We start from the raw sequence: 25,084 nt of genomic DNA, 5'->3' as shown, positions 1-25,084 counted from the left end.
GTGGGGAGAGACAGGAGGAAGGGAGATCAGAGAGAAGGCTAGAGAAGCAGCGTGGCTCAGTGGAAAGAGCACAGGCTTGGAAGTCAGAGGTCATGGGTTCGAATCCCCGCTCTGCCACTTGTCAGCTGTGTGACTCTGGGCAAGTCACTTAACTTCTCTGTGCCTCAGTTACCTCATCTGTAAAATAGGGACTAAAACTGTGAGCCCCACGTGGGACAACCTGATTACCCTGTATCTACTCCAGCACTTAGAATAGTGCTCTGCACATAGAAAGCGCTTATCAAATACCAACATTACAATAATCCAGCCAGGATATTAAAATAGGTAAAAGACCCTGTGAAACATTTCCAACTTAAAATTCAAAGATTGTGTCTAAAGAATCTATTGGACTGCACTTTTACAAACACTTAGTATTGCTCTGCCTACTATAAGTGGTCAACTATAAGTGCTCAATAAATACTGCTGATTGACTGATAAAGCCTTTATGATACTTGAGATTTACTGATCCAGGATAGTAAACTCTGAGTAATAATGAGCAAAAGTAACCAAGGTAGAAACTGACCTAAAATAAATTAGTACATTGTTGGAAATTCCACTTATATATTTTACTGAGATTCTCTCAATCAAACAGTGATAGCATTTATTGAGTGCTTACCGTGTGCCAAGCATTATGACACTTGGGAGAGAACAACTGAGTTAGCAGACATCACCCTTGCCCTCAGGAAGCTTACAATTTGTCTGCTTGTGATTTATTTATGTCTCTCCCAAATAAACTCTTTATGAGTAGGGACTGGGCTAAGGCTTCTCTTGCTTAGTGTTCAGTACAATGCTTTGCATTCAGTGGGCAATGAATTTTGGTAACCATATAAACGTTTACATGCCTTTAGGTACTATCTAACAGAAGAGTTCTTATTAGCACTTGATTCCAAGTTCGCTGTGGGCAGGAAGCACGTCCACTAGCTGTTATATTGTAATCTCCCTAGCATTTAGTATAGTGCTCTGTACATGGTAAGCACTCAATAAACACCAGTGGTTGACTGATTAACTCATTATGACATTAAATTATATTCTAATAATATGAAGTGATCCACTGCCTTTTTAAAAGAGTGTCTAAATAACTCTCAATTAGTAATTTGCAAGAGGAAAAATTAAGCAAATGTATAGCAACAGAACAGCTTATGTAGAGTTTATCTATATCCTTCCTGTCTTAACTTCCTCTTCCACATACCAACAATGTTCACATACTGGCAGCTGCACACTCGACTCCTTATTAGAAAATGTAGCTCAGCTTTAAATAAATGCAACAGTGAGGTCTCACTGAAATCTTAAATGGAAATAATCATTTTATTGGTTAATCTAGACTCTAGTTTGGCAGTAAAGCAGTCGTAAAATGAAAAACTCGGGTTTTGCTTGAATATATTTGCTTAATTTCATTCTTTTAAGCCCTACATGTTAATAAAGCTTACTTTTTTATCCACATTCTTTCTGGTTTGAAATATAATAATCTTAACCCATACATGCTAGTTGAAACACGGAAAGTTAATCAATAAATAGTTTTTTGAGATTATAGAATTTAACTTTTCCTTGAAAACTCTCTGTCCCTCCTACCCAATAACAATTATAATAATGATGATGATGGTATTTGTTAAGTGCTTACTATGTGCCAGGCACTGTATTAAGCATTGGGGTGGAGTAGGCTGGGGAAGCAGGGTGGCTTAGGTCACTGCGGCCCATGGAAATGGGAGAAGTCAGAAGGTGGGCTGCCCTGGTTTCTGTAGACTTCTACAGGTCAGGAGTAGCTTTAGAGCAGACGAGGAGGCATGGTAAGTGGACCGAAAGCAAGCAGGGTCCCGGCAACTCTGAAAAAATAGTACATTCACCTTTCTCAGACCACCCCGACCTCAAGAAGCAGATGATCTTCTCGACTGTAATTCTCTCAGAGCCCCAGATAACATCCAGTAGATGATTGGGTTTAGGTGGGAATAGGGGAGATGACAACTTTGTGGTCAGATTGAACTTAAAATGGATCCTCCTGACACCAGTTCTGGAGCGGTTTGTAAACCGTTCTTGGCCGATATAAACAGCGAACCCAGAGGAGAATGGACCCAGTGTGGGAATTACAGTCCTGATTACACAAGAAATTCAAATAGCTGAAGACTCAGCATCTTGAGGTTTGGAATGCTGATTTCATTTCTCCGCCATGCCTTCCCCTCTCCTTACAGGGAGATGGAAACATCAGAAACTTGCCAGAAAACTCTGGTCCCAGGAAGAGAATCGAGAAAAATATAAATCACTTTTACCTCCATATCAAGAATCTTGTGAAATAAAGCCTGAGCTAGGCACTGCCGCACATATTTTTGATGATCCCTCCGCATGGCGTTTAGTTTGTATTCTCTCTCAGAAAGGATTCTTCCACTTCTAGTAATCTGCCATGAACGAAACACACACAAAATAAAAGAAAAACAGAAGATAGTCTGTGAAATGTTCGAAGAAGAAAATTGTAAACAGCAAAGGTCGGCATTTGCCAACTCACACACATTCAAATAGTAAGTGTATCAATATCTTTCAGAGTCCCCTACATGGTCAAACCAAAAATTAGAAGTTTCTGTGGCACTGGCAATATTTGCTACTTTATAGAAATCCAATTTGTTGTTTACTATCATAAAAACTGAAAGGTGAAAAAGCAGAAGTAAGAAGAAGGCTGTCTTTACTTAAAAGTGGATGAAATTACACTCTAAATTGGTCAAAGCAAACAGTGCGGGTAAGTGATTCAAAAGGGACCATGTTCCTTAAGTCTGAGCAGCACAAATGATTCAAGTTAAAGGGAAATCAGAGTGAAACCATCCAAGGAGACGTGGCTTGCAAGAGTGCAATTGACCGATAAAATGCATATTTAGCTCAGTGTCCCGTGACAGCGGGAAACATTATTGTTGAAATATTGTGCACCGAGCGGAGCCAACTGGGAGGGTGAATGGACGGAAGTCAAATCTTACCAGCCCTGATCTCTGCAGATGCCGTCTTATCCTGGTGTTGTTGAAATAGCCAGCCAAGTGTTTATCCATGAGGCTGTTATATGCTGCAAGAGATCTGAACCACAAAAAAATGAAATTATTAAGGATCCTCTAGACTGTAAATTCATTATGGACAGGGAACATGTCTGCTAATTCTCTTGTATTGTCATCTCCCAAGCACTTAGTACGGTGCTCTGCACACAGTAAGCAATCGATAAATATCAACAATTGATTGATGTCTGCTGATGTTTTAAAGGAGAGTGATGGCTGAAGGAGAAATTCCTGGAATTTTTTGTTAAGGATCAAAACTCTCCACCAAGTCCTGAAGCTGTGAAAGCCTCCTTCCCATATGTAGCTACTGTGATCAAAGGTGATAAAAGTGGGTGACACACAACATTCTCCTATGACTTGGGTATCAGGTGTGTATCTTCTGTCACGAGGGCCCATGAAATATCACTCAGGTCCTGGTTTTCATGCCTACCTGAATCCTCCTACAGAACGCACCAACCTATATCTCTGCACACAGTAGGCACTCAATAAATACGAATGAATGAATCTATTCCCTGTTACAGAATCGACATACTCTCTAAAGGTATTTTTTCTCCCAAGAACATGTGTGGCCCAGGCTCATTGCTTCATTTAATTTCTTCGTTGGCTTGGATTTTAGTCATTTGATATCAAAAGGCTCAAAACTTGGTTCACAAATCGATTTTGGAACTGATCATCCCTCCATTCCTCTGAATGATCAAGCACATTTCTCAGTAATTAGGACAGATGAAGGGACGTGTTTTTGCCTCTCACTGACTTGCCTATTCTCATTCTTCAGAGCTATAACAATAACTGTGGTATTGGTTAAGCACTTACTACATGTTGAGCACTGTACTAAATGCTACCAGTCCCAATGAGATGTAGGATAGAGAACACAGAGACCAACAGCTCACTGCAAGCCAGGAACCTTTAATCTCGCTCCTTCAAGGGAGGGCTCAGCACATGGCCGCCAACCCAATCCGCCATCTTGGAGCCATGTGGCCTGGGGGGAGGGAGAACAGAGGGCACCCCCAAAATACCAAGACGCTGGGGAAATACAGGGTGCTAAGGTCAATTCCAAGCTGTGATAGAACAACCGTTGCAGGTGTCCTGCGGATACTCGGAGATATGTGCTGAACACTGCAGAGGTACTGGGTTCTAATCCTAGTCTGCCACTTGTCTGCTGTTGGAGCTTGGGTAAGTTACTTAACTTCTCTGTGCCTCAGTTACCTCATCTGTAAAATGGAGGTTAAGACTGTGAGCCCATGTGGTACAGGGACTGTGTCAAACCTGATTTACTTGTATCCACCCTGGCACTTAGTACAGTGTCTGGCACACAGTAAGCATTTAACAAATACCATAGTTATTATCATTATTATTATTACTCTGAAGTGTCAATGTTCAGGCCCTCGGCCAGCACTGCGAGGCAAAGAGGACGGGGGAAGGAAAGGGTGGCCTCAGCAGGTCGGAGATATCCTGAAGGAGATGTGATTTGCAAAGGACTTGGAGGATGAAGAGAGTAGGGGGAGGATGATAGATGTAGGAAAGAGCATAAGAGCAAGAAGTTGGCAGGGACTATGCCAACCAACTCTATTCTACTGTTCTCTCCCAACCACTTAGTACAGCAATCTATACACAGTAAGCACTCAGTAACTACCATTGATTGATTGAAGGTGAGCAATGATAATATTATCAAAGTGCTATCACAGTGCTCTAACTCGTTCAGGGACTTGGAGATTATGTACAAGCAACCCAAAGAATTCTTGTGAATCCATGGCATTTCCTTTCTGTTGCTAATTAGTCCCCAGATCAGCATTCTCAAAAGAAAAGAGAAAAGACTTGGGCTTCGGGGTCACTGTAGGGTCTTCGTAAATAGACAGTTTATTAACAATATTGAACCATCACATATTTTCACTTGGTCTGATTTTATTACACACTGGAGGAGCTAGTCTGAATCACCCCAGAATCAATCAATGACATTCACTGAGTGATTTCTGTATGCAGAGCTTGGGAGAGTACAATGCAACAGAATTAGTAGACATGTTCCCAGCCCACAAGGAATATACGATCTAGAGGGAGAGACAGACATAAATACAAATAAACATCCCTAAAAGTTCTTCACTGCCCAAGATTACTCGTTACCCAGATCACTGGTGAGCACAAGATGGACAAAGGTCTACGATACATAGAAATCAGACCAGGGTACTGTGCTCAAGGAACCTGTGATTTTAAAATATATAGGTAATAATAATAATTGTGGTATTTGTTAAGCGCTTACTATGTGCCCAACACTGTCCTAAGCGCTGGGGTGGATACAAGGTAATCAGGTTGTCCCACGTGGGGCTCACAGTTTTAATCCCCATTTTACAAATGAGGTAACCTTGACACAGAGAAGTTAAGTGGCTTGCCCAAGGTCACACAGCAGACAAGTGGCCAAACTTGTGCTCTTTCCACTAAGCCATGCTGCTTCCCACGCTGACCAACATATTCGAAGGATAAATGGACAACAGTAGAACCAACATTCATAAATTAAATAAGTGAAAATGTGATAAATATGGCTTTTGGGCAAATGGTAAAACTCCCAAAGCTCAACTTCAGAAGATAGTACCTCACAAGACATCATTCATAGATATTTAATGACTCTCAAGCAGGAGGGATGAGAGTTGGTTTGAAAAACCAAATTTAAACTAAACTCGGGGGCAGGTTAATTTGGGAAAAGTTACCAGAAGAAGGAAATGAGAGAAGCAGCCACTTAATTCAGTTAAGAGCTTTATTTCAATTAGTATATTCATTTAGTGCTTACTGTTTGCAGAACACCATACTAAGTGTTTGGAAAGTACAAGAGAGTACATGGTCACAACTCTGGCCTCAAGGCACTTACAACCAGATGTGGGAGACATATCTAAAAAAAATTACAGGTAGTGTAAAGACACGTACTTCAAGCTACGGAGTTGGGGGATAAAGACTTAATAATCAATGGTATTTATTTGTCTTAATAATAATGTTGGCATTTGTTAAGTGCTTGCTATGTGCAGAGCACTGTTCTAAGCACTGGGGTAGTCCCACGTGAGGTTCACAGTCGTAATCCCCATTTTCCAAATGAGGGAATTGAGGCACAGAGAAGTGAAGTGAATTGCCCACAGCCACACAGCTGACACGGGACAGAGCGGGGATTCGAACCCATGACCTCTGACTCCCAAGGCCGTGCTCTTTCCACTAAGCCACGCTCTGATGGTACTTGTTAAGTGCCCACCTCCTCACCATCCCTCGGTCTCGCCTTTCCCACCGTCGACCCCTGGGCCACGTCCTCCCGCGGTCCCGGAACGCCCTCCCTCCTCACCTCCGCCAGGCTAATTCTCTTCCCCTCTTCAAAACCCTACTTAATACTCACCTCCTCCAAGAGGCTTTCCCAGACTGAGCTCCCCTTCTCCCTCTACTCCCTCTACCGCCCCCCCTTCACCTCTCCGCAGCTAAACCCTCTTTTCCTCCTTTCCCTCTGCTCCTCCCCCTCTCCCTTCACATCCTCTCAGCACTGTACTCGTCTGCTCAACTGTATATATTTACATTACCCTATTTATTTTGTTAATGAAATGTACATCGCCTTGATTCTATTTAGTTGCCATCGTTTTTACGAGATGTTCTTCCCCTCGACTCTATTTATTGCCATTGTTCTTGTCTGTCCGTCTCCCCCGATTAGACCGTAAGCCCGTCAAACGGCAGGGACCGTCTCTATCTGTTGCCGACTTGTTCATTCCAAGCGCTTAGTACAGTGCTCTGCACATAGTAAGCGCTCAATAAATACTATTGAATGAATGAAATACAAGAAACAGTGTGGCACAGTAGAAAAAGCACAGGCCTGGGAGCCAGGGAACCTGGGTTCTAATCTTGGTCTGCCACTTGTCTGTTGTGTGACCTTGGAAAAGTCACTTAACCGCTCTGTGCCTCAGTTTTACCTCATCTGGAAAACGAAGATTAAAGCTGTGAGCCCCATGTGGGACATGGACTGTGTCCAACTTGATTATTTTATATCTACCCCAATGCTTAGTAGAGTGCCTGGCACAAAGTAAGCACTTAACATATACCATAAAAAAAAGAAAACACTGTTTTAAGCACTGGGGTAGGTATAAGTGAATTAGGTTGGACACAGTCCCTGCCCCACATGGGGCTCACAGTCTTAAGTCGGAGGGAGCAAAGGTATTGAATCTCATTTTACAGTTGAGGAAACTGGGGCCCAGAGAAGTTAAGTGATTTGCCCAAGGTCACACAGCTAGCAATTGGCAGAGCAACTGGTAGAGCCCAGATTAGAACCTAGGTGCCCTGACTCCCCAGCCCAGGCTCTTTCCACTAGGCCAGGCTACTTTCCCGAGCATTGTACTAAACACCTGGGACAGTACAACATAAAATCATTGACAGACACATTCCTCAAGTGCATAGGTGACACAGTAGAGAGAGAATAACAGATAGGAAGATCCAATAGGCATGGAACTTGGGTGGGGGAGGTCAGAAATTAATCAGGGGAGGATCCTGGAGAATTCATTTTAGTAGCATTAATAGGGAGAGAGTGATCTGTCAGATGTGAAGGGGTGGAAGTTTCCAGGCAGGAAGAAAGGTGTCTGCAAGGGGTCGACAATGAGAGACGCACGGTGCGTACTCCGACCTTCAAAGAGCAAGGTTCAGGCTGGACTGTAGTGGGAGAGGAGCAAGCCTACTTGAGGAGAGTATTGCCGATCGCGTACATCGAAGCTGATGTTGAGAAGTTTCTACCCGATGTTGAGATGGGAACAACCATGGGAGGTTTCAGAGGAGTGGTGAGATTCATTCAATAGTATTTATTTATTGAGCGCTTACTATGTGCAGAGCACTTTACTAAGCGCTTGGAATGAACAAGTCGGCAACAGATAGAGACAGTCCCTGCCGTTTGACGGGCTTTGTGAACAGATGATTTAGTCTTAGAAAACTATGCACGAAGTAAGAGTGAGGTATGCACTAAAAAGAGGCTAGATGGAGACAGGCCAGGAAACCGATGCAATAAATTACATGGGCTGCTAACCTTTCATACTTATCTGAACCTCAAGGGCCTTCCTAGCTAAAAATCTCTCATATTCTTATTTAGGTAGTATATGTGATATGAGTTGGGTTATTTTGAGAAAAATACATTTAAAAAAAAATACCTTACACACTGCCCTACATTTAAGTTGTGAGCTGAATTCTCAGACATCCCAAATACCCATCGTCCTAGAGGTGGGCCCCAGTAGTGACCCCTTGGTATCCATCCTAATTTTTTCTCACTAATAATGTTAGGAGCATCTCACAAATAATCACGGATAACTGACATCCAGTGGAGTTTGGCCCCAAGTGGACCTCGGAGAAAGCTGAAAAACATTGGCAATTAGATGAACTCACAGACTGAAGCGCTGCCTTAAAAACAAACTGATCTTGCACAAGCCTTCTGTTTGCCACAAACTTAAATCCTGTATTTCATCAATTTCTGCTTTTGTATTCCTGCCTTCCACTGAGTACAAGCACAACTCACTGGCCCCTTTGCTCTTGCTTATCATAGACATTGTTCTCCCTCGATCAAGCAAACCACAAACATCCTTTTGGAGTTGACATTTTAGACTCTCCCTCCATCATGTCAGATTGTTTTATTGAACTAACTTGGATAAAGCACAAACATTTCTCTTTAGGCCTTCCATGTCCCGGACCAAATCAAAGGGATGTTCTCAATGCCTATGCCCTGTACTACGCATTACACACTGTACTAAGCACTTAGGAGAGATGGACATTACAATTATTATTACTATATTTGTTAAGCACTTACTTCGTGTCAAGGACTGAACTAGCCACAGGGATCTTGGATCTATAATCAGTTGCCAGATGGAGCTCACAGTCTAAGTAGAAGGGAGAACAGGTACTGAATCCTGATTTTGCAGATGAGGGAACTGAGGCACAGAGAATTTAAGTGACTGACCCAAGGTCTGCAGCAGGTAGGTAGCAGATGTGGGATTTGAACACAAGTCCTCTGACTCCCAGGCCTGTGCTCTTTCCACTAGGCCACGCTGCTTCCAGAAGTCTGCGGAAACTGAGTTAATAGGTCAGCCTGAGCCAGGGAACCTTAAATCTTTAAAGACCGCCCAGAACTACAGGCCGTCACGGAATTTTGAAATGTAGCCAACATAACATTTGATGAGGTAACGATCCTGAGCTGGTGTGCGACGTGCCCATAGCTGGGGTTCTCTTCTTTCTCTTATTGGCTGCATCACTCCCTACTTGTGGCTGAAGCCCACAACTTTCATATTATCCTCTCTCACATCCGGCCAATGGCTAAATCTGTTGATTTTATCCAAAAAGCATTTTAAGGATCTCATCACTTCCTTTCCACCCATACAGCTACTACTTTGTTTCTAGCGGTGAGCCTCCTTGCTTGTGTCCCTGCCTCCCGCCTCCCCCAATCAATCAGACCCACCTACCCAGCAGTACTCCCACACGCATCTTGCTTGCCTTCAACCATCTGCTGTACTTTTAGATTGTGAGCTCACTGTGGGCAGGGAATGTGTCCGTTGTTGCATTGTACTCTCCCAAGTGCTTAGTATAGTGCTTTGCACACAGGAAGTGCTCAATAAATAAGTTTGAATGAATGAGTGACTCTTCTTAGACCGTAAACCCCATGTGGGAGAAGGACTGTGCCCACCTTATCACCCTGTACCTACCCCTACCTACTAATTTATAGTGCTTGAGGCATAGAAAATGATTAGATAGATATGATTGAGATACAGTAAGTAGGTTGGCATTAGAGGAGCAAAGCGTGCGGGTTGGGTTGTAGTGAAATATCAGAGAGGTAAGGTAGGAGGGGCCAAGGTGATTGAGTGCTTTAAAGCTTGTGGTGAGGAATTTCTGCTTGATGCGGAGATGGATGGGAAACCACCGGAGGTTCTTAAGGAGTGGGGAAACGGGGACTGAATGGTCTTGTGGAAAAATGATCCGGGCAGCAACATGAAATATGGACTGAAGTGGGGATGAATATGAATTGATAACACCAAGGTTACAGACACGTGAGACACGGAGGATAGAGGTGTTTTCTACAGTGATGGGAAAGGCAGGGGAAGGAAAGGGCTTGGGTGGGAAGATGAGTTTTGGACATGTTACGTTTGAGGTGTCTGCAGGACATCTAAGTAGAGATGCTCTGAAGGTAGGGGGAAATAAGACACTGCAGAGAAGGAGAGAAGTCAGGGAAGGAGAGGTGAATTTGGGAATCATCTGCATAGTGATGATAGGTGAAACCCTAGGAGCAAACGAGGTCTCCAAGGGAGTGGGTGTAGATGGAGAATAGAAGGAGATTCGGAACAGAACCTTGTGGGAAACTCACAGTTAGGGAGTAGGAGAAGGGGGAGGAGGAGCAAAAGAGACTGAGAATGAGCAGCCAGAGAGATAGGGAGGAGAACCAGGAAAGGACAGTGTCAGGGAAGCTGAGGTTGGACAATATATCCAGGAGAAGGGGACGGTCCACAGCGTTGAAGGCAGCTGAGAGGTCAAGAGTGATTAGGATGGAGTAGGGGCCGCTGGATTTGGCAAGGAGTAGGCCAGGCCAAGGATGCCAGCCACAGAGTTACAATTGCTATCTGTGCAACATTTAATAAGCGCTGATATAACAGGGTTAATTTGAAGGAACCAGAGAAAAAAATCTTATGTTTCTCAAATACTCAGAGTTCAGACATAGAAATTTAATTGAATGCACAAAGACAGAAAATGGAAAAAACTAAACTAATAATAACGCTGGTATTTGTTAAGCGCTTACTATATGCCAAGCACTGTTCTAAGCGCTGGGATAGATACAGGGTAATCAGGTTGTCCCACGTGAGGCTCACAGTTTTAATCCCCATTTTACAGATGAGGGAACTGAGGCACTGAGAAGTTAATCCAAATGATCACACATCAGTAGAAAAATGGACTTTGGAACATAAACAAACTACCATAAATACATAGGCACATTTCCATAAGTGCATACAGTTCTGAGAATATGTACTCAGAAGTCAGCAGGTAGGGCAGCACATATGCCAGTGTAACAAATAGGTGGACCGGTAAGCAGAAAAGAGCAAAAGCAATAATTTCCGTGCCTGAATTCACGGAATTGACTCCAATCAGCTTGCCAAATTTTTAATGGTATTTGTTAAGTGCTTATTTTGTGTCCAGCACTGTCTTAAGGACTGGGGTGGATAAAAGTTAATCAGGTGGGATACAGTCCCTGTGCCATATGGAGCTAAGAGTCAAGTAGGAGATTGAACAAGTATTGAATCCCCATTTTATAGTTAAAAAAATCGTAGTGCAGAGAAGTTTAATGACTTGCCCAAGGTCACAACAACAGGCAAGTGGAGACACTGTAATTAGAACCCAGGTGCTGAGGCTCCTAGGCCCGTAGTACAGTGCTTTGCAGAGAGTAAGCTCTCAATAAATTCGACTGAATGAACGCTTTATTCACTAGGTCACACTGCTTCCCAGTTGGATCTCAATCCCACAGGATCATGAGAAATGTAATTCCCAAGCACTACATGCTACAGAAATAATCTTCTTACTCCCCCTTCAGTCCCTTGACTTTGCTTCCAGCTCCTACAGGGGCCTGAGCCCTTTCACAAGCTGCCCTCTCCAACAAACCTCTTCCACCATAAACTGCTGTTTCTGGACAATCTCATATGCCACTGAAGTCATCTCCACTTAGATGTCCCGCCAGCATCTCAAACTCCTCACCTTCCCACTCAAACCCTGTTCTCCCCATGACTTAACCATTACTGTAGAAAACACCGTTATCCTCCCAGTTTTACAAGCCCATAACCTCGCAGTATCTTCAACTCAATCTCACTCATTAAACCCATATATTCAACTGATCACTGAATCTTTTCGTTTCTATCTTCACGCCATCGCTAAAATATGCCTTTTCTCTCCATCCACACTGGTGCCACACTGTAAAAAGCCCTTTATCATACCCCACCATGACCACTGTATCAGCCCCTTCGCTAACCGCCCTGCATCCTGTCCCTCTCCCCCTCGAGTCCTTACTTAAATCTGCAGCTGGAACATTTTTCTGAAATGAAGTTCAATCCACATCTCCCCACTTCTCAAGAACCACCAGTGGTTGCCCATCCACCTCTGCATCAAACTGAAAGCCCTTACCGTGGGCTTTAAAGCAGCAAGTTCCCATTTTGTATAACATGTGCTCATAATAACAGTAGTAATAATACTTAAGTGCTTACTGTGCACCAAGCACTGCACTAAATGCTGGGGTAGATACAAGATCATCAGGTTGGACACAGTCCCTGTCCCACATGGGGCTCATAGTTTAAATAGGACAGAGTAGGATCCCCTCTTGTAGATGTGAAAAGTGAGGCACCGAGAATTAAGTGACCTGTCCTAGATCACATAGCAGACGAGTGGGGTAGTCACGATTAGAACCCAGGTCCTTTGAATCCCAGGCTCTGTGACCCCAGGTCTGTGCTCTTTCCACTAGGCCATGCTCACCTGACCTTATTTGCACTGTGAATCCTGAAGAATCTCCTTGATGCCGGAGCCTGCGTGCAATCTATATCCCAGTGTATTAGCTGGGGCATAGATATGGCTAATTCCCTGTACAGATAGAGGAAATGGAAAATATTTGGCACCAACTCTAAGAGGAGACAGAAACAATCAACCAACTGAAAGGCATAAGCCAGACCATTTTATCTTGTGGAGCAGGAAGCTGGGACAAGATTAGAATCCACAGGGACAAGACAACCAAAAAGTCTGCCTGCTCCTAGGGAGGATTTTTAATTCCTTCTTTCCTTGAATTTAAAAAATTCCCAAGAAAGAATTCCAAAGAAAGAAATATTGGTGAATTCTACCTCAGAATCACCCTCTTGTTCCCTTTAGCAGTTACCCGGGGTGCAAGGCGTTTCTGCTGATTGAAAGACCAACTGAGAGCAAATACAAAATCCAATCTTGAAGACGGTAAAATGGATTCTTAAGTGAAAAGTGATAGCTTCTCCCATGAGAAGACGCCTAGAAAAACAGATATTCTGAATCACTGTCTTGGGAAAATCTTTAGTGTTTTGGGCCTAAGAACCTGGAGAGCTCAGAGCTCGGGCTAAGGCTCATGGTCTAGGGGGAAAAGCATGGAACTAGGGACCCAGGAGACCTCATTTTTGTCCCACGTCTGCCACTGGCCAGCGGTGAGATTGAGGCAGTCACTTAACTGACACTGAGAGTTGTGTCTTTCTTTCCTCATACGATACCTGTTGTCCCTACTTCTTAGATGATAAAAACCATGTGGCAAAGGGACTACATCTCCTATGTACTCCAGTGCTTAGTACAATGCTTAATAAGTAGCATCAATCAGCTTGCCCATGGCCACACACCCAGTAAGTGGCAGAGCTGGGATAAGAACCCAGGTCCGCCGACTCCCAGGCCCATGCTCTTTCCACTTGGCCACACTGCTTCTACTAGATTACACTGCTGGTGGGCCTACACACCAAAACAAAGATTCCTTAAAATTTTGGCACTTGATATCATGAAGTAGCTGAAGATGTAGAAATGAAAATGTTTCCTTTTATGGTTTTGTTCTATCTGAGGACTCGATATATGAGTCCTCGCTAAACTATGAGCTGCTTGTGAACAGGGATCATATCATCTATATCAATGCAGTAGATAGAGACTCTGCTCTGCACATAATAGGTATTAAAAAATGCTATGGATTGACTGATATAACTTCAATTTTCCAGTGTGCATGAGAGCCATTTTAGATACAAAGCTCTCGGGTGAACAATATATTCTTCTTTGGAAAACTGAAGACAAATAATTGCCAGTCATTTATTTTTTGGCCTCCCATAATAAGGCTGCTTGCCAATAAATTAAAGCGTAAACTAGCTATGGGGTCTGTGTTATTATGCAAAGTAATTGAACTGGTGCTATGGAAGTTGTCAAATGGAAACAAAAAAGAAATAAATAAAATAAAACAATGTCAGGTAGGAGCAATAGGCCAAGTGCTGACTTACATTGTAGAAAACACAGAGTGATTATGTAAGTCAGCATACTAGGGCCAAAAGTTTGGTTTTTTTAAAATCCCCTTAAAAGGTCTGGATGATACCATAAATCAAACACAACTAATCACCCAATTGGGCACTTTTTTCATTTAGGAGTAATGCTAATTATGGGCAGACGTAATAGTATTTATTAAGCACTTGCTGTTTGCAGAGCACTGTATTAAGCGCTTGGGAGAATACAACATAGAGTTGGTAGACACTTTCCCCGCCCACGGTGAGTTTACAGTCTACGGGAGGAGTTTACAGTCTAGAGTCCAAGCTTGGCACCCGACCCAGCTCTACCACTGTCCAAGTGGTAACTTGGGACTAGCCATTTTACCATCTCTAGGCCTTAGGGCTCTCATGTAATATAGAAATTAGAAGCTGGAACACTTCTACCTTTGTGGGCAAGATTATAGGCCTGGGAGTTAGGAGACAAGGGTGCAAAGCCCAGCTCTGCTACCGGTCTGTTATGTGGGCTTGGGTAAGTCCCTTAGGCTCTCTCTGTCTCCATTTTCCACATCTGCAAAATGGGGATAAAAATACCTCCACTCCCTACCTCTTGGAGAGAGAGGGAGCCTCGTGTAGGATAGGCCCAATATTCAATCTGATTATCTTGCCCAACACCCCACCTAACAAGAATTTAATAGCATAATTATCGAAAAGCATCACTTGCAGAAGAGAATCCAATCTTCAAAGACCACCAGGAGGACAACCATATAAATGCCTGTGGGAGCCTATTTGTACCGCTCTTCCTAGACATTTTTCCTCCTATTTCTGAATTGATTTTATTCCTCAGTTTGATAAGTATAGTATGTTAAATCAAAGGTGGATTTCATCTATTGCCTGTCACTTTGCATAGAAATTTGATTAGGTTAATCTGACAGGAGTTCTTTCTTTCCCCTAGATATGACTTTTTTTTTTCCTCTCCTAAGCCACGTCGCCTTCCTTAGAATTGATTTTTCCAGCAATTTTCTAGTTAGGCTCACAGGCATGTAACTTCCCAGATCTCCTTTGACTCAGTTTAAATTTAGGAATCAAAGTGGCATTTCTTCACTCCTCAGGTACTTCTCCTGAAATAGAAATAATGAGAGGAATAGTGTGCTATTTATTAAGCACTTACTAAATGAAAAGCACTGTACTAAGCACTGCAGCCAAGCCATGGAGTCAGAATTGGAACCCAGAAGCGATCCTCTGACCCCAAGGCCCATGCTCTTGCCATTAGGCTATCCTTCCTCTCATCCCTTCCTTCGCATTTCCTACATCTGTTCATTTCTCATCACTGAAGCTGCTAACACCTCAGTCCAAGCTCTTATATCGCAGCTAGACTATTTTAATCAGCCTCTTTGCTGGTCTAAAGTTCCATGTTATCAGAAGTTCAGGGACATGTCTACTAACTGTTAAATTTCACTGCTACAGTAAGTTCTCTATGTAATGATGAAACTGTAGTCGCTTGTGACAGCATGATACACAATTTTCCATAAGTTCAACGTTGCCAATATATATTTACCCTATGCTCTCGGAACAGAACTTAAAGGCAGAATTAGGGGACGTACATCCAACAACCAGGGTCTGGCGACAGAAGAAAAGTTCTGACTGCATTCACACCGGCTAGGTCAGGGAATAAGTGTTTTAATATGGGGTTCTTAGAGAACGCAGGCTCCTCAAGAGAACCGGCCATAGAAGCAGTTACTCAAAACTGTACGCTGTAGAAGCCAAAATGGAATAAGGGCTATTAAGTGTGAATTCTCAAAGTCACTGTTGGAAAAATGATAGTTGGCAAAGGACAAGAGGAATCATAGGTTGGAAGCTTTAATAGTCCCAGGTTCTTTGGGAATCTCAATTTGCTGTGAAATTTTCCATAAGGCAAGAAAGCGACTCATTATTTAGTTTGAACCAACCCCGTTGGCTTGCCCCGCGGGGGATCCACTATGGAGAAAGTGGCCCTCTTTGCAAAATGTTTTCGATTAAGCACATACAGCCTCTGTGGAATAGATTTAACTTTTATGGATCCTCCTATGCCTTTCTCATTTATTCGTAATATTGGTGCTAGACCCAACGGGGAGAAGCAACAAACTCACACTTACCAATGCCATAAAATGCTGCACTAATGGAAGAAAGCATTAGCAGTCAGGAGACATAAAGTCCCAGTGCTTGGAGGGGTCACATATTAAAGTGTCCACATTACTTTTCCACAGCCAGATATCTTATTTCTTTTAGGCTGACAACCAATGGCTAATGCTAATTATCGCGGATCATCTTCTCAGACTGAAGAATGGATTTCCCTTTGAGATAGAGATTAGTGTTGTAAATGGGAAAAAGAGAGCATTAACTGAAACACAAGTCACACAAGCCAGGCCTTCGTACCTGATGAGTGTATCTCTAAAGAATACATAGCTGAACCAAATATGAGTATATCTTTTTTTTTGTTTGAACTCCACAGTTATTAAAACTTTTCAGCTGATAAGGTGGCACTTTGGTATTTAAATCATCCAGATGTAAGTATTACAGGAGCTCTGCCATTGAAAGGAGACCCACATCATCATTTTTTTTGTGAGAAACATATTATTTGCAAGACCAGATTCTCCAAATGAAAAGTGCATACCTTTCGTTTAGAAAATCATAAATTATTAATGACCAGTTTTGGAACAGTTCATTCTCCAGAGGAGAAAGGTAGGGATGAACAAGATATTATATAGTACATCCAAAAGATGAAAGAGAAGGTCCTGTCAGAGTAATCATACAAAATTCCCCATGGATTACCTAGAAATTGTCACTTTCTTCAAGTGCTGAGTAAAATTTCTGAGAATGAAGGTAAGGAAAATGTCATAAGGATTTTAAGGAAAAATGAAGCAAAACTGTTAAAAAGCATATTTTAAATTTATTTATCACATTATTGGATTCTTAGGTATGAATCGGGAAATCTATTCCCAAGAAATGCAGATTGAAAAAGCAAGGAGGTAGAGGCCAACAGAACAGGTCCCACTGAAAGAAAACCAAGCTATGTATTCCTTTTTTAAGAGTGTGGAGTCTGGAACAAATAAGAAATGGGATTCAGAATATCACCCCGCTTCTGTGGGAGAAGTTGGCCCCCAAGGATTTCCACAGCTCAGGAAAGGGGGCTGGGAAAACCAGTGGCAAAGCTGCAGCTCTGAGAAAGACTGGCACCTCACTCTTCTGACATCAATCAATCAATAGTATCCCTTTGCACCCCATCCCTTCACACCTTATCAAGTCACTTGTCCACTCCTTTTTTCCCTCCCTGACTGCCATCTTCCATTGTTTGCTCTCCAGTGGCTTTTCCCCCACCGCTTTCAAACGTGTTCATGTCTCCCCTCCTCAAAAATCCCTCCGTTGATTCCACCGCTCCATCTAGTTATTGCCCCATCTCCCTCCTACCATTACTCTTCAAACTCCTAGAGCGAGCTCTCTACACCTGCTGTCTCAGGTTCCCCTCCCCCAATTCTCTCCTTGACCCCCTCCAATGTGGCTTCCACCCCCTCACTCCATAGGAACTGCTCTCTCAAAGGTCACCGTCACCAATGTCTCCTCCTTACCTAATCCCAATGGCGTCTATTCCTTTCTAATCCTCCTTGACTGCTCAGCTGCCTTCGACACTGTTGACTTAGCCCTTCCTTCTGGATATATTTGCCAACCTTGGCTTCACTGACACTGTTCTCTCCTGGTTCTCCTCCTATCTCTCTGGCCACTCTTAATCAATCTCTTTCAGGGCTCCTTCTCTGCCTCCCACCCCCAACTGCGTGAGTCCCCTTCTATTCTCCATCTATACCCACTCCCTTGGAAAACTCATTCATTCCCATGACTTCAGCTACCATCTCTCTGTGGATGAATTCCAAATCTACATCTCCAGCCCTGATCTCTCTCCCTCTGTGCTGTCTCGCATGTCCTCCTGGTTTCAGGACTTCTCCACTTAGATGTCCTGTTGACTCCTCGAACAAAACATGTCCATAACTGAACTCCTTGTCTTCCCACCTAAACCCCGTCCCCACCTGTGGCTTTCCCATCAATGTAGACAAGACCACCATCCTCCCTGTCTCACAAGCCCAAAGTCTTGGCATTTTCCTTGACTTTTCTCTCTATTCAATCCACACGTTCAATCTGTCAGTTCAACCTTCACAACAACACTAAAATCCACACTTTCCTCTCCATCCAAAGGGCTGCCACATTAATCCAAGTTCTTATCCTATCCTGTCTTGGTCACTGCATCAGCCTACTTGCTGACCTCTCTGCCTCCTGTCTTTCCCCACTCCAGTCCATACTTCACTCTGCCTGGATCATTTTTCTTCAAAAATGTTCAGTCCACTTTTCCACACTCCTCAAAAACCGTCAGTGGTTGCCTCTCCAACTCCACATCAAACAGACGCTCCTTACCATCAGCTTTAAAGCAAACATCTTGCCCTCTCCTATCTTATCTCACTGCTTTCTTACATATAATGATAATAATTATGGTTTCTGTTAAATGCCTACTATGTGCCAGGCACTGTACTACAAGCTGGCGTAAATACAAGCAAGTCGGGTTGGACACGGTCCCTGTCCCATGTGGGGCTCACAGTCTCCATCCCCACAAGAGGACGGATGAGGTTACTGTGGCACAGAGAAGTGAAGTGACTTGCCTAAAGTCACACAGCAGATGGATCCGGGTAATGTACTTATTTATATTAATGTCCGTTTACCCCCCCACTGGACCACAAGCTAGGTGTGGACAGGAAATGAGTCCACCAACTCTGTTATATCATACTCTCCCAATCACTTAGTAGAGTGCTGTGTGCGTAGCAAGCACTCAATAAATACCACCGATGATGATGGTGAGATAGCCTGCCTCCTGCCAACATGGCCTCATCACCAGAGGTAAAGGCCTGTTTCAGCTCTAGAGATCGGTTTCAGGTCATTCTGACACAGTGTGTTCTCCCCATCTCTTTCCCTGAGGGTTTCTTCCCCTTCTGCTTCTCTCTGCCTTATTCTTCCTCCTCTGCCGGTACGACCGAGGTTCCCCGGTATTACAGATCATCGCATGCACTATGCCCTCTACTGAAAGTCATGCATTTTCCAACTGGGCTGGCAAACACTGAGCTGGGTGTCTGCTTAAAAGGGACCCTGGGATTTCCGGCAGAGAACTTAAAATTGGAATGGACACTCATCTGTTCAGGTATAAATCGATCAATCAATGGTATTTATTAAGTTCTTACAGCATGGCCTGGTGGGAAGAGCATGGGCCCGGGAGTCAGAGGATGTGGCTTCTAATCCCGGCTCTGCCACGTGTCTGCTGTGTGACTTTGAGCAAGTTAGCTAACTTTTCTGTGCCCCAGTTGTCGCATCTATAAAACGGAAATTAAGACTGCGAGCCCCATGTGGAACAGGTTGTGAGCCTCATGTGTCCAGCTTGATTAGATTGTATCTACACCAGTGATTAGAACAGTGCTTGGCACATAATGCATAACAAACACCATGATTATTATTAATGTTGTTACGATTATCATCATCATCACGGTACTGAAAGCTTGGTATATAAATGCTTAGCTGCCCATAACAGGCTTACAGCCTAGAGGAAGACACCGACATTAACGTGAATAAGTAATTTACAATATATACGATAAAGATATGTACATAAATGCTATGGGGTCATAGGTGGGGCAAATTTAAATGTAGCCTTTCCTGCAGTCAGGGGCATGACTGACTGGAATTTGAATCTTACAAAAGGGTCAGTAGAAGTAATAGTAATTATAATAGTGATGGTATTTGTGAAGCACTTACTGTGTGCCAAGCACTGTTCTAAGCGCTGGGGTAGATACAAGGTAATCAGGTTGTCCCACGGGGGGCTCACAGTCTTAATCCCCATCTGACAGATGAGGTCACTGAGGCACAGCAAAGTGAAGTGACTTGCCCAAGGTAACACAGCTGACTAGCGGCGGAGTCGGGATTAGAACCCACAACCTCTGACTCCCAAGCCCAGGCTCTTTCCACTAAGCCTCGCTGCTTCTCTAGTAGCATCTGCAGTAGAATTTGGAGTGCAGTGTCCTTTACTAGGAGCAGAAGAACTGCATGATCAAATGTTCTGTCCCCTGTCCACAGTGATCTTCCACCCTAAAGGCACCATTAGTTTACGAGTACATCATACAGAAATAAAAGCTATAGATGAACATTGCCAGAAATGACTTTAAGGACGTCATCAACAAATATTATACAAATATTTTCCTCTGACTCATGAGAACTTAATGGTCATGCAATGGTCACAGTTCTGAGGTATTATCTGGTTGTGGTTGGTATAGATGTAGAGATATATGAACTGTTACCAAAAAAATAGTATGTTTTAATTATATTTAAAATACCATATTTTCTCTCATAATTGCCTCACTTTGGGGAATAATTTTTGCAACTAAAAACAGAGGAGGGAATATTACATGGGCATATGGAGAACAAGAGAGCAGCATGGCCTAGTGAAAAGAGCACAGGTCTGGGAGATAGAGGACCTGGTTTCTAATACCAGCTCTGACAATTGTTTGCTGTGCCACCTCGGGCAAGTTACTTAACTTCTCTGTGCCTCAGTTTCTTCAACAGTAAAATGGGGATTAAATATCTGTTCTACTTCCTATTTAGACTATGAGGCCCAAAAAGTGTAGGGACTGTGTCCAATTTGATTGATTTGTACCTACCCCAGTGCCTAGAACAGTGTCTGACACATAGTCGGCGCTTAACAAATACCATAAAAGAAAAAAACCCAAGAGAACAAATGAAAAGGAAAAGAGGAGAAATGAAGGAGAGAAGAAAAAGATCAGAGGACACTTGAGACCGAAACTCTTCTATCAGACTCCCTGCAGTGCACATCCACAGTAGGCATTCTGTGAATTAACCACCACTCCCTTCTCTTCCTACCCCACACCTGCACATTTTAAAGACAAAATTTCTTTCTGATATCCATCCCTTCTCCTCTTCCTCCCCCATCTTGCCCCGCTGTCACCATTTACAATTACCAGCCAGTGTGTGATTTTATTTCCCCCTTCATAAATCTGGTGGAAGATGGGGGAAAATTACATGGTGGAGGAAATTATGTAAGTACATAGAATAATTTTAGATTTTTTTTAATCCTCTTTTATAATTACTCTGCACTGTTTTTTATCGTCCTTTCTTCCCCTGCTGTTTTTTTCCATTCACTCCAATACTTTACTCTGAGTGGTTTCTATTGACATCTTAGTGTTTATAAAAATTACAGAAAACACAATAAGGCAAAAAGAACAACAGGTCAAGCTACAAACTTCCTTTTCTTTTTCATCTTCACCAGACTGGGGAACTGCGACGCGGAGTGGAATTTGATCAATCAGAAGAATTCCTTGAAATCACTATAATCACCGAAACAAAACACTGCGTTACTCTATCTCTCTCTCAACTAGGTGGAACTTAAGTATTCTGTTGTAATTCCTTCTTGCTAGAACATTCCCTCATCCTTATTTTTCATTGCCCGTGGTTTGGAGATACAGGTTAGCCCTCTTGCTTTGGTCATTTTTACAATCAATCCAAACCAATAAAGATAACCCATTCAATTCAATCCTTGCCCACTTTGGGGACTGAGGCTCACTGTCGGCAGGGAATGTGTTTGTTTACTGTTATAGTGTACTCTCCCAGGCACTTACTACAGCGCTCTGCACACAGTAAGCACTCAATAAATACCATTGAATGAACGAATGAATGAGTGAATGCAATGTCATTCACTCTCAGAAACATGGGGAGCACACATGCAACATTTATCCCGCCTCCGCCATTTGTCAGCTGTGTGACCTTGGGCCAGTCACTTAGCTTCTCTGTGCCTCAGTTCCCTCATCTGTAAAATGGGGATGAAGACTGTGAGCCCTACGTGGGACAACCTGGTTACCTTGTATCTACTCCAGCGCTTAGAAGAGTGCTTGGCACATAGAAAGAGCTTAACAAATACCAACATGATTATTATTATTTGTTTCCATTCTGTAAATACCATGTGACTATCTCAAAGGCTAAGGCAGGGAAAAGGCAGACACCGTAAAGGAAACGAAGGCAAGCATCAGGAACTTCCAGAGGCCATTGTACTCGGCCACAGAGTCTGACACACCGGCTTCAGCTTCCAGGGACTCCAGGTTTTGTCTTTTTTTAAGGTATATGCTAAATGCTTATTATGTGCCTGTACTAAGCGCTGGGGTAGATACAAGCTGATCAGGTTGGACATAATACATGTCCCACATGGCGTTCACAGAGTTAATCCCCATTTTCCAGATGAGGTAACTGAGGCACAGAGAAACATAATAATAATAATGATGGTATTTGTTAAGCGCTTACTATGTTTCAAAATACTGCTCTAAGCACTGGGGTTGATACAAGATAATCAGGTTGTCCCACATGGGGCTCACAGTCTTAATCCCCATTTTCCAGATGAGGTAACTGAGGCACAGAGAAATTAAGTGACTTGCCCAAAGTCACACAGCTGAGTGGCGGAGCCTAGATTAGAACCCATGACCTCTGACTTCCAAGCCCATGCCCTTCCCACTAAGCCATGCTGCTTTGACTTGCCCAAGATCCCACAGCAGACAAGTGGCAGAGTTGGGATTGGAACTCGGGTCCTTCTGACTCATAGGCCCCACTATCCCCTAAACCACGCTGCTTTTAACTCCAATTGTACCGGCTTCCCTGAGCTCCCTCCAGCTTTCCCTCACTGGGTGACTTTTCTTTATTGTATTTGTTAAACGCTTACAGTGTGTCAGGCACTGTATTAAATGCTGGGGTAGATACAAGGCAATCAGGTTGGACACAGTCCCTGCGGCACATGGGGCTCACAATCTAAGTTAGAGGGAGTAGGATTTAATCCTTATTTTGCAGATGAGGTCATTAAGGCCTAGAGAAGTTGTGACTTTCTCAAGGTCACACAGCAGACAAGTGGAGGAGTTGGGACTAGAACTCAGGTCCTCTGACTCCAGGCCTGTGCTCTTTCCACTAGGTTCTGCTGCCTCTTTCTTTTTTGCCCGTTTCCCTCTCTCAGTGATGGAAAGAAGGAAAAATGTCCCCGTTTCTAATTCTGCTGTTTTTACCTGCTCTGGCTCCCAGTTAATAGTTTAATGTTCAGTGGCCTGTTTTCAGGACCCTGCAGAGAAAACCGCACGTGGTTAGGGTCCTGTGGAAGGTGATTCCATCTGTCTGGAAGGCAACCGGCTGTCTCCTATAAGACTTTTCGGTGCAAAATTTTCTAATAGTGGCCTGGAAGTCTTCCACCACATCAGACCCTAGCTGAGGTTGGAGAATCTTCCTGGCTACATGGTCCCTGAGAGGTTGGGGTGAGGGGGTGCTTAGGTAAACCTTGAGTTCTCTTAATCGATGAAGTGTGTTTATTAGACGTCAACTGTTGGTCCAATCAATCGGTAGTAATGTTTAAGCATCTCTTCTGTGCAGAGATCTGTACTAAGGGCTTTGGAGGGCATGACAGAATTATTATACACGGTCCGACTCCCTCAAGGAGTTTTCGATCTAAGAGGAAGAACGACACGAAAATAAATCACAGAGCCGTACTTAAGTATCATGGGGGTCGATGAACATTTAAGTGTTTGTGAGGGTTACATAACAGAAGTGAGCATTAGCTAAACTATATTTGATTGGATTATGGGTGTCCCTGGGGGTCCATATCGGATCGTACTGCACTTGGCTGAAGGGATTGAATTACGGCACCCTCGTGAACTGCTTCTTCTAAATGGTTCCTGCAGACAGGATCTAATTGCTTCAGAATATCTGCCAATTTTCTGATACAGAGAGAAATTAGGGAGTTCCCAGTGGAAGGAGAGCTGGAGCAAGAGGCCAGTGGTGGAAGAGAGGAGGACAAGGTACAGAGGGTAGATTATTTTAAGAGAAACAAACAGTACAAGATGAGTTATAGTAGGAGATTAGAGGATCAATAAAATCGATAATGATGATGGCATTTATGAAGCATTTACTTTAAGTCAAGTATGGAGAAGAGTGGCAGGGCAGATACAAGATAATAAGAGAAGCCACAGTTCTGTCCCACATTAGACTCACAGTCTAAGAAGCTTAATCTCCTTTTTACAGATAAGGAAATGGGGCCATAGAGAAGTGAAGTGATTTGCCCAAGATCAGAGCAGACAAGTGGCAAAGAGTCTGTGGATGAGCAGGTGCTGAAGCGGGAGGTAGGAGGCTGGAACTTGGAGGTTTCCTCTCAGTCTCCTTCAAGGGCTCCTCCTCTTCCCATCCCCTAAATGTAGGGGTCCCTCAAGGGTCAGTCCTTGGCCCCCTTCTATTCTCCCTTTACACTCCTTGGAGACCTCATTCGCTCCCATGGCTTCAACTATCATCTCTATGCAGATGACACCCAAATCTATATCTCCTCCCCTCTTTTCTCTCCCTTCCTCCAGGCTCACATCTACTCCTGCCCTCAGTACATCTCTACTTGGATGTCCTCCAGCCACCTAAAACTCAGCGTGTCCAGGACAGAGTTGCTTATCTTCCCTCCCAAACCCTGTCATCTTCCTGACTCCCATCACTGTGGATGGCACAAGCATCCTTCCCATCTCACAAGCCCGCAACCTTGGTGTCATCCTTGACTTCGCTCTCTCATTCATACCACATAGCCATTCCGTCACCAAAGGCTACTGGTCTCACCTTCACAACACTGTCAAGATCTGCTATTTCCTCTCCATCCACATTAGTAAAAACACTCATCCTATCCCGACTTGATTGCTGCATCCTTTCTGACCTCCCAACCTCCTGTCTCTCCCCACTTTTGCCTATACTTCACTCTGCTGCCTGGATTATCTGTCTTCAGAAACATTCTGGGCATGTCACCCCCATCCTCAAAAGTCTCCAGGGGTTGCCTATCAACCTCCATATTAAGCAAAAACTCTTCACTATTGCCTTCAAAGCTCTCCTTCACTTTGCCCTGTCTTACCTCACGTCCCTTCTCTCTTTCTACATCCCAGCCCACACATTTCACTCCTCTGGTGCTAATCTTACTGTGCC

General features: G+C 43.5%; 1 protein-coding gene across 4 annotated transcripts in view; it reads right to left on the bottom strand.

Moving 5' to 3' along the window:
• Positions 1–25,084, bottom strand: part of ERICH3 (glutamate rich 3) — a 118,112-nt gene that overhangs the window by 80,452 nt on the left and 12,576 nt on the right. For all 4 annotated transcript variants that reach the window (XM_029063370.2, XM_029063369.2, XM_029063372.2 and 1 more), the window contains exons 2-3: positions 2,994–3,087; positions 2,301–2,426 (exon numbers count right to left, since the gene is read on the bottom strand). In XM_029063370.2, coding sequence (XP_028919203.1) covers positions 2,301–2,426; positions 2,994–3,087 — 220 coding nt within the window. The remainder of the gene's footprint in view (positions 1–2,300; positions 2,427–2,993; positions 3,088–25,084) is intronic.

This window comes from Ornithorhynchus anatinus, chromosome 4, assembly GCF_004115215.2.
Source record: "Ornithorhynchus anatinus isolate Pmale09 chromosome 4, mOrnAna1.pri.v4, whole genome shotgun sequence".
NCBI lineage: Eukaryota > Metazoa > Chordata > Mammalia > Monotremata > Ornithorhynchidae > Ornithorhynchus > Ornithorhynchus anatinus.
The sequence above is the reverse complement of the archived record's forward strand: the minus strand, read 5'-3'. Positions and strand labels throughout refer to the sequence as shown.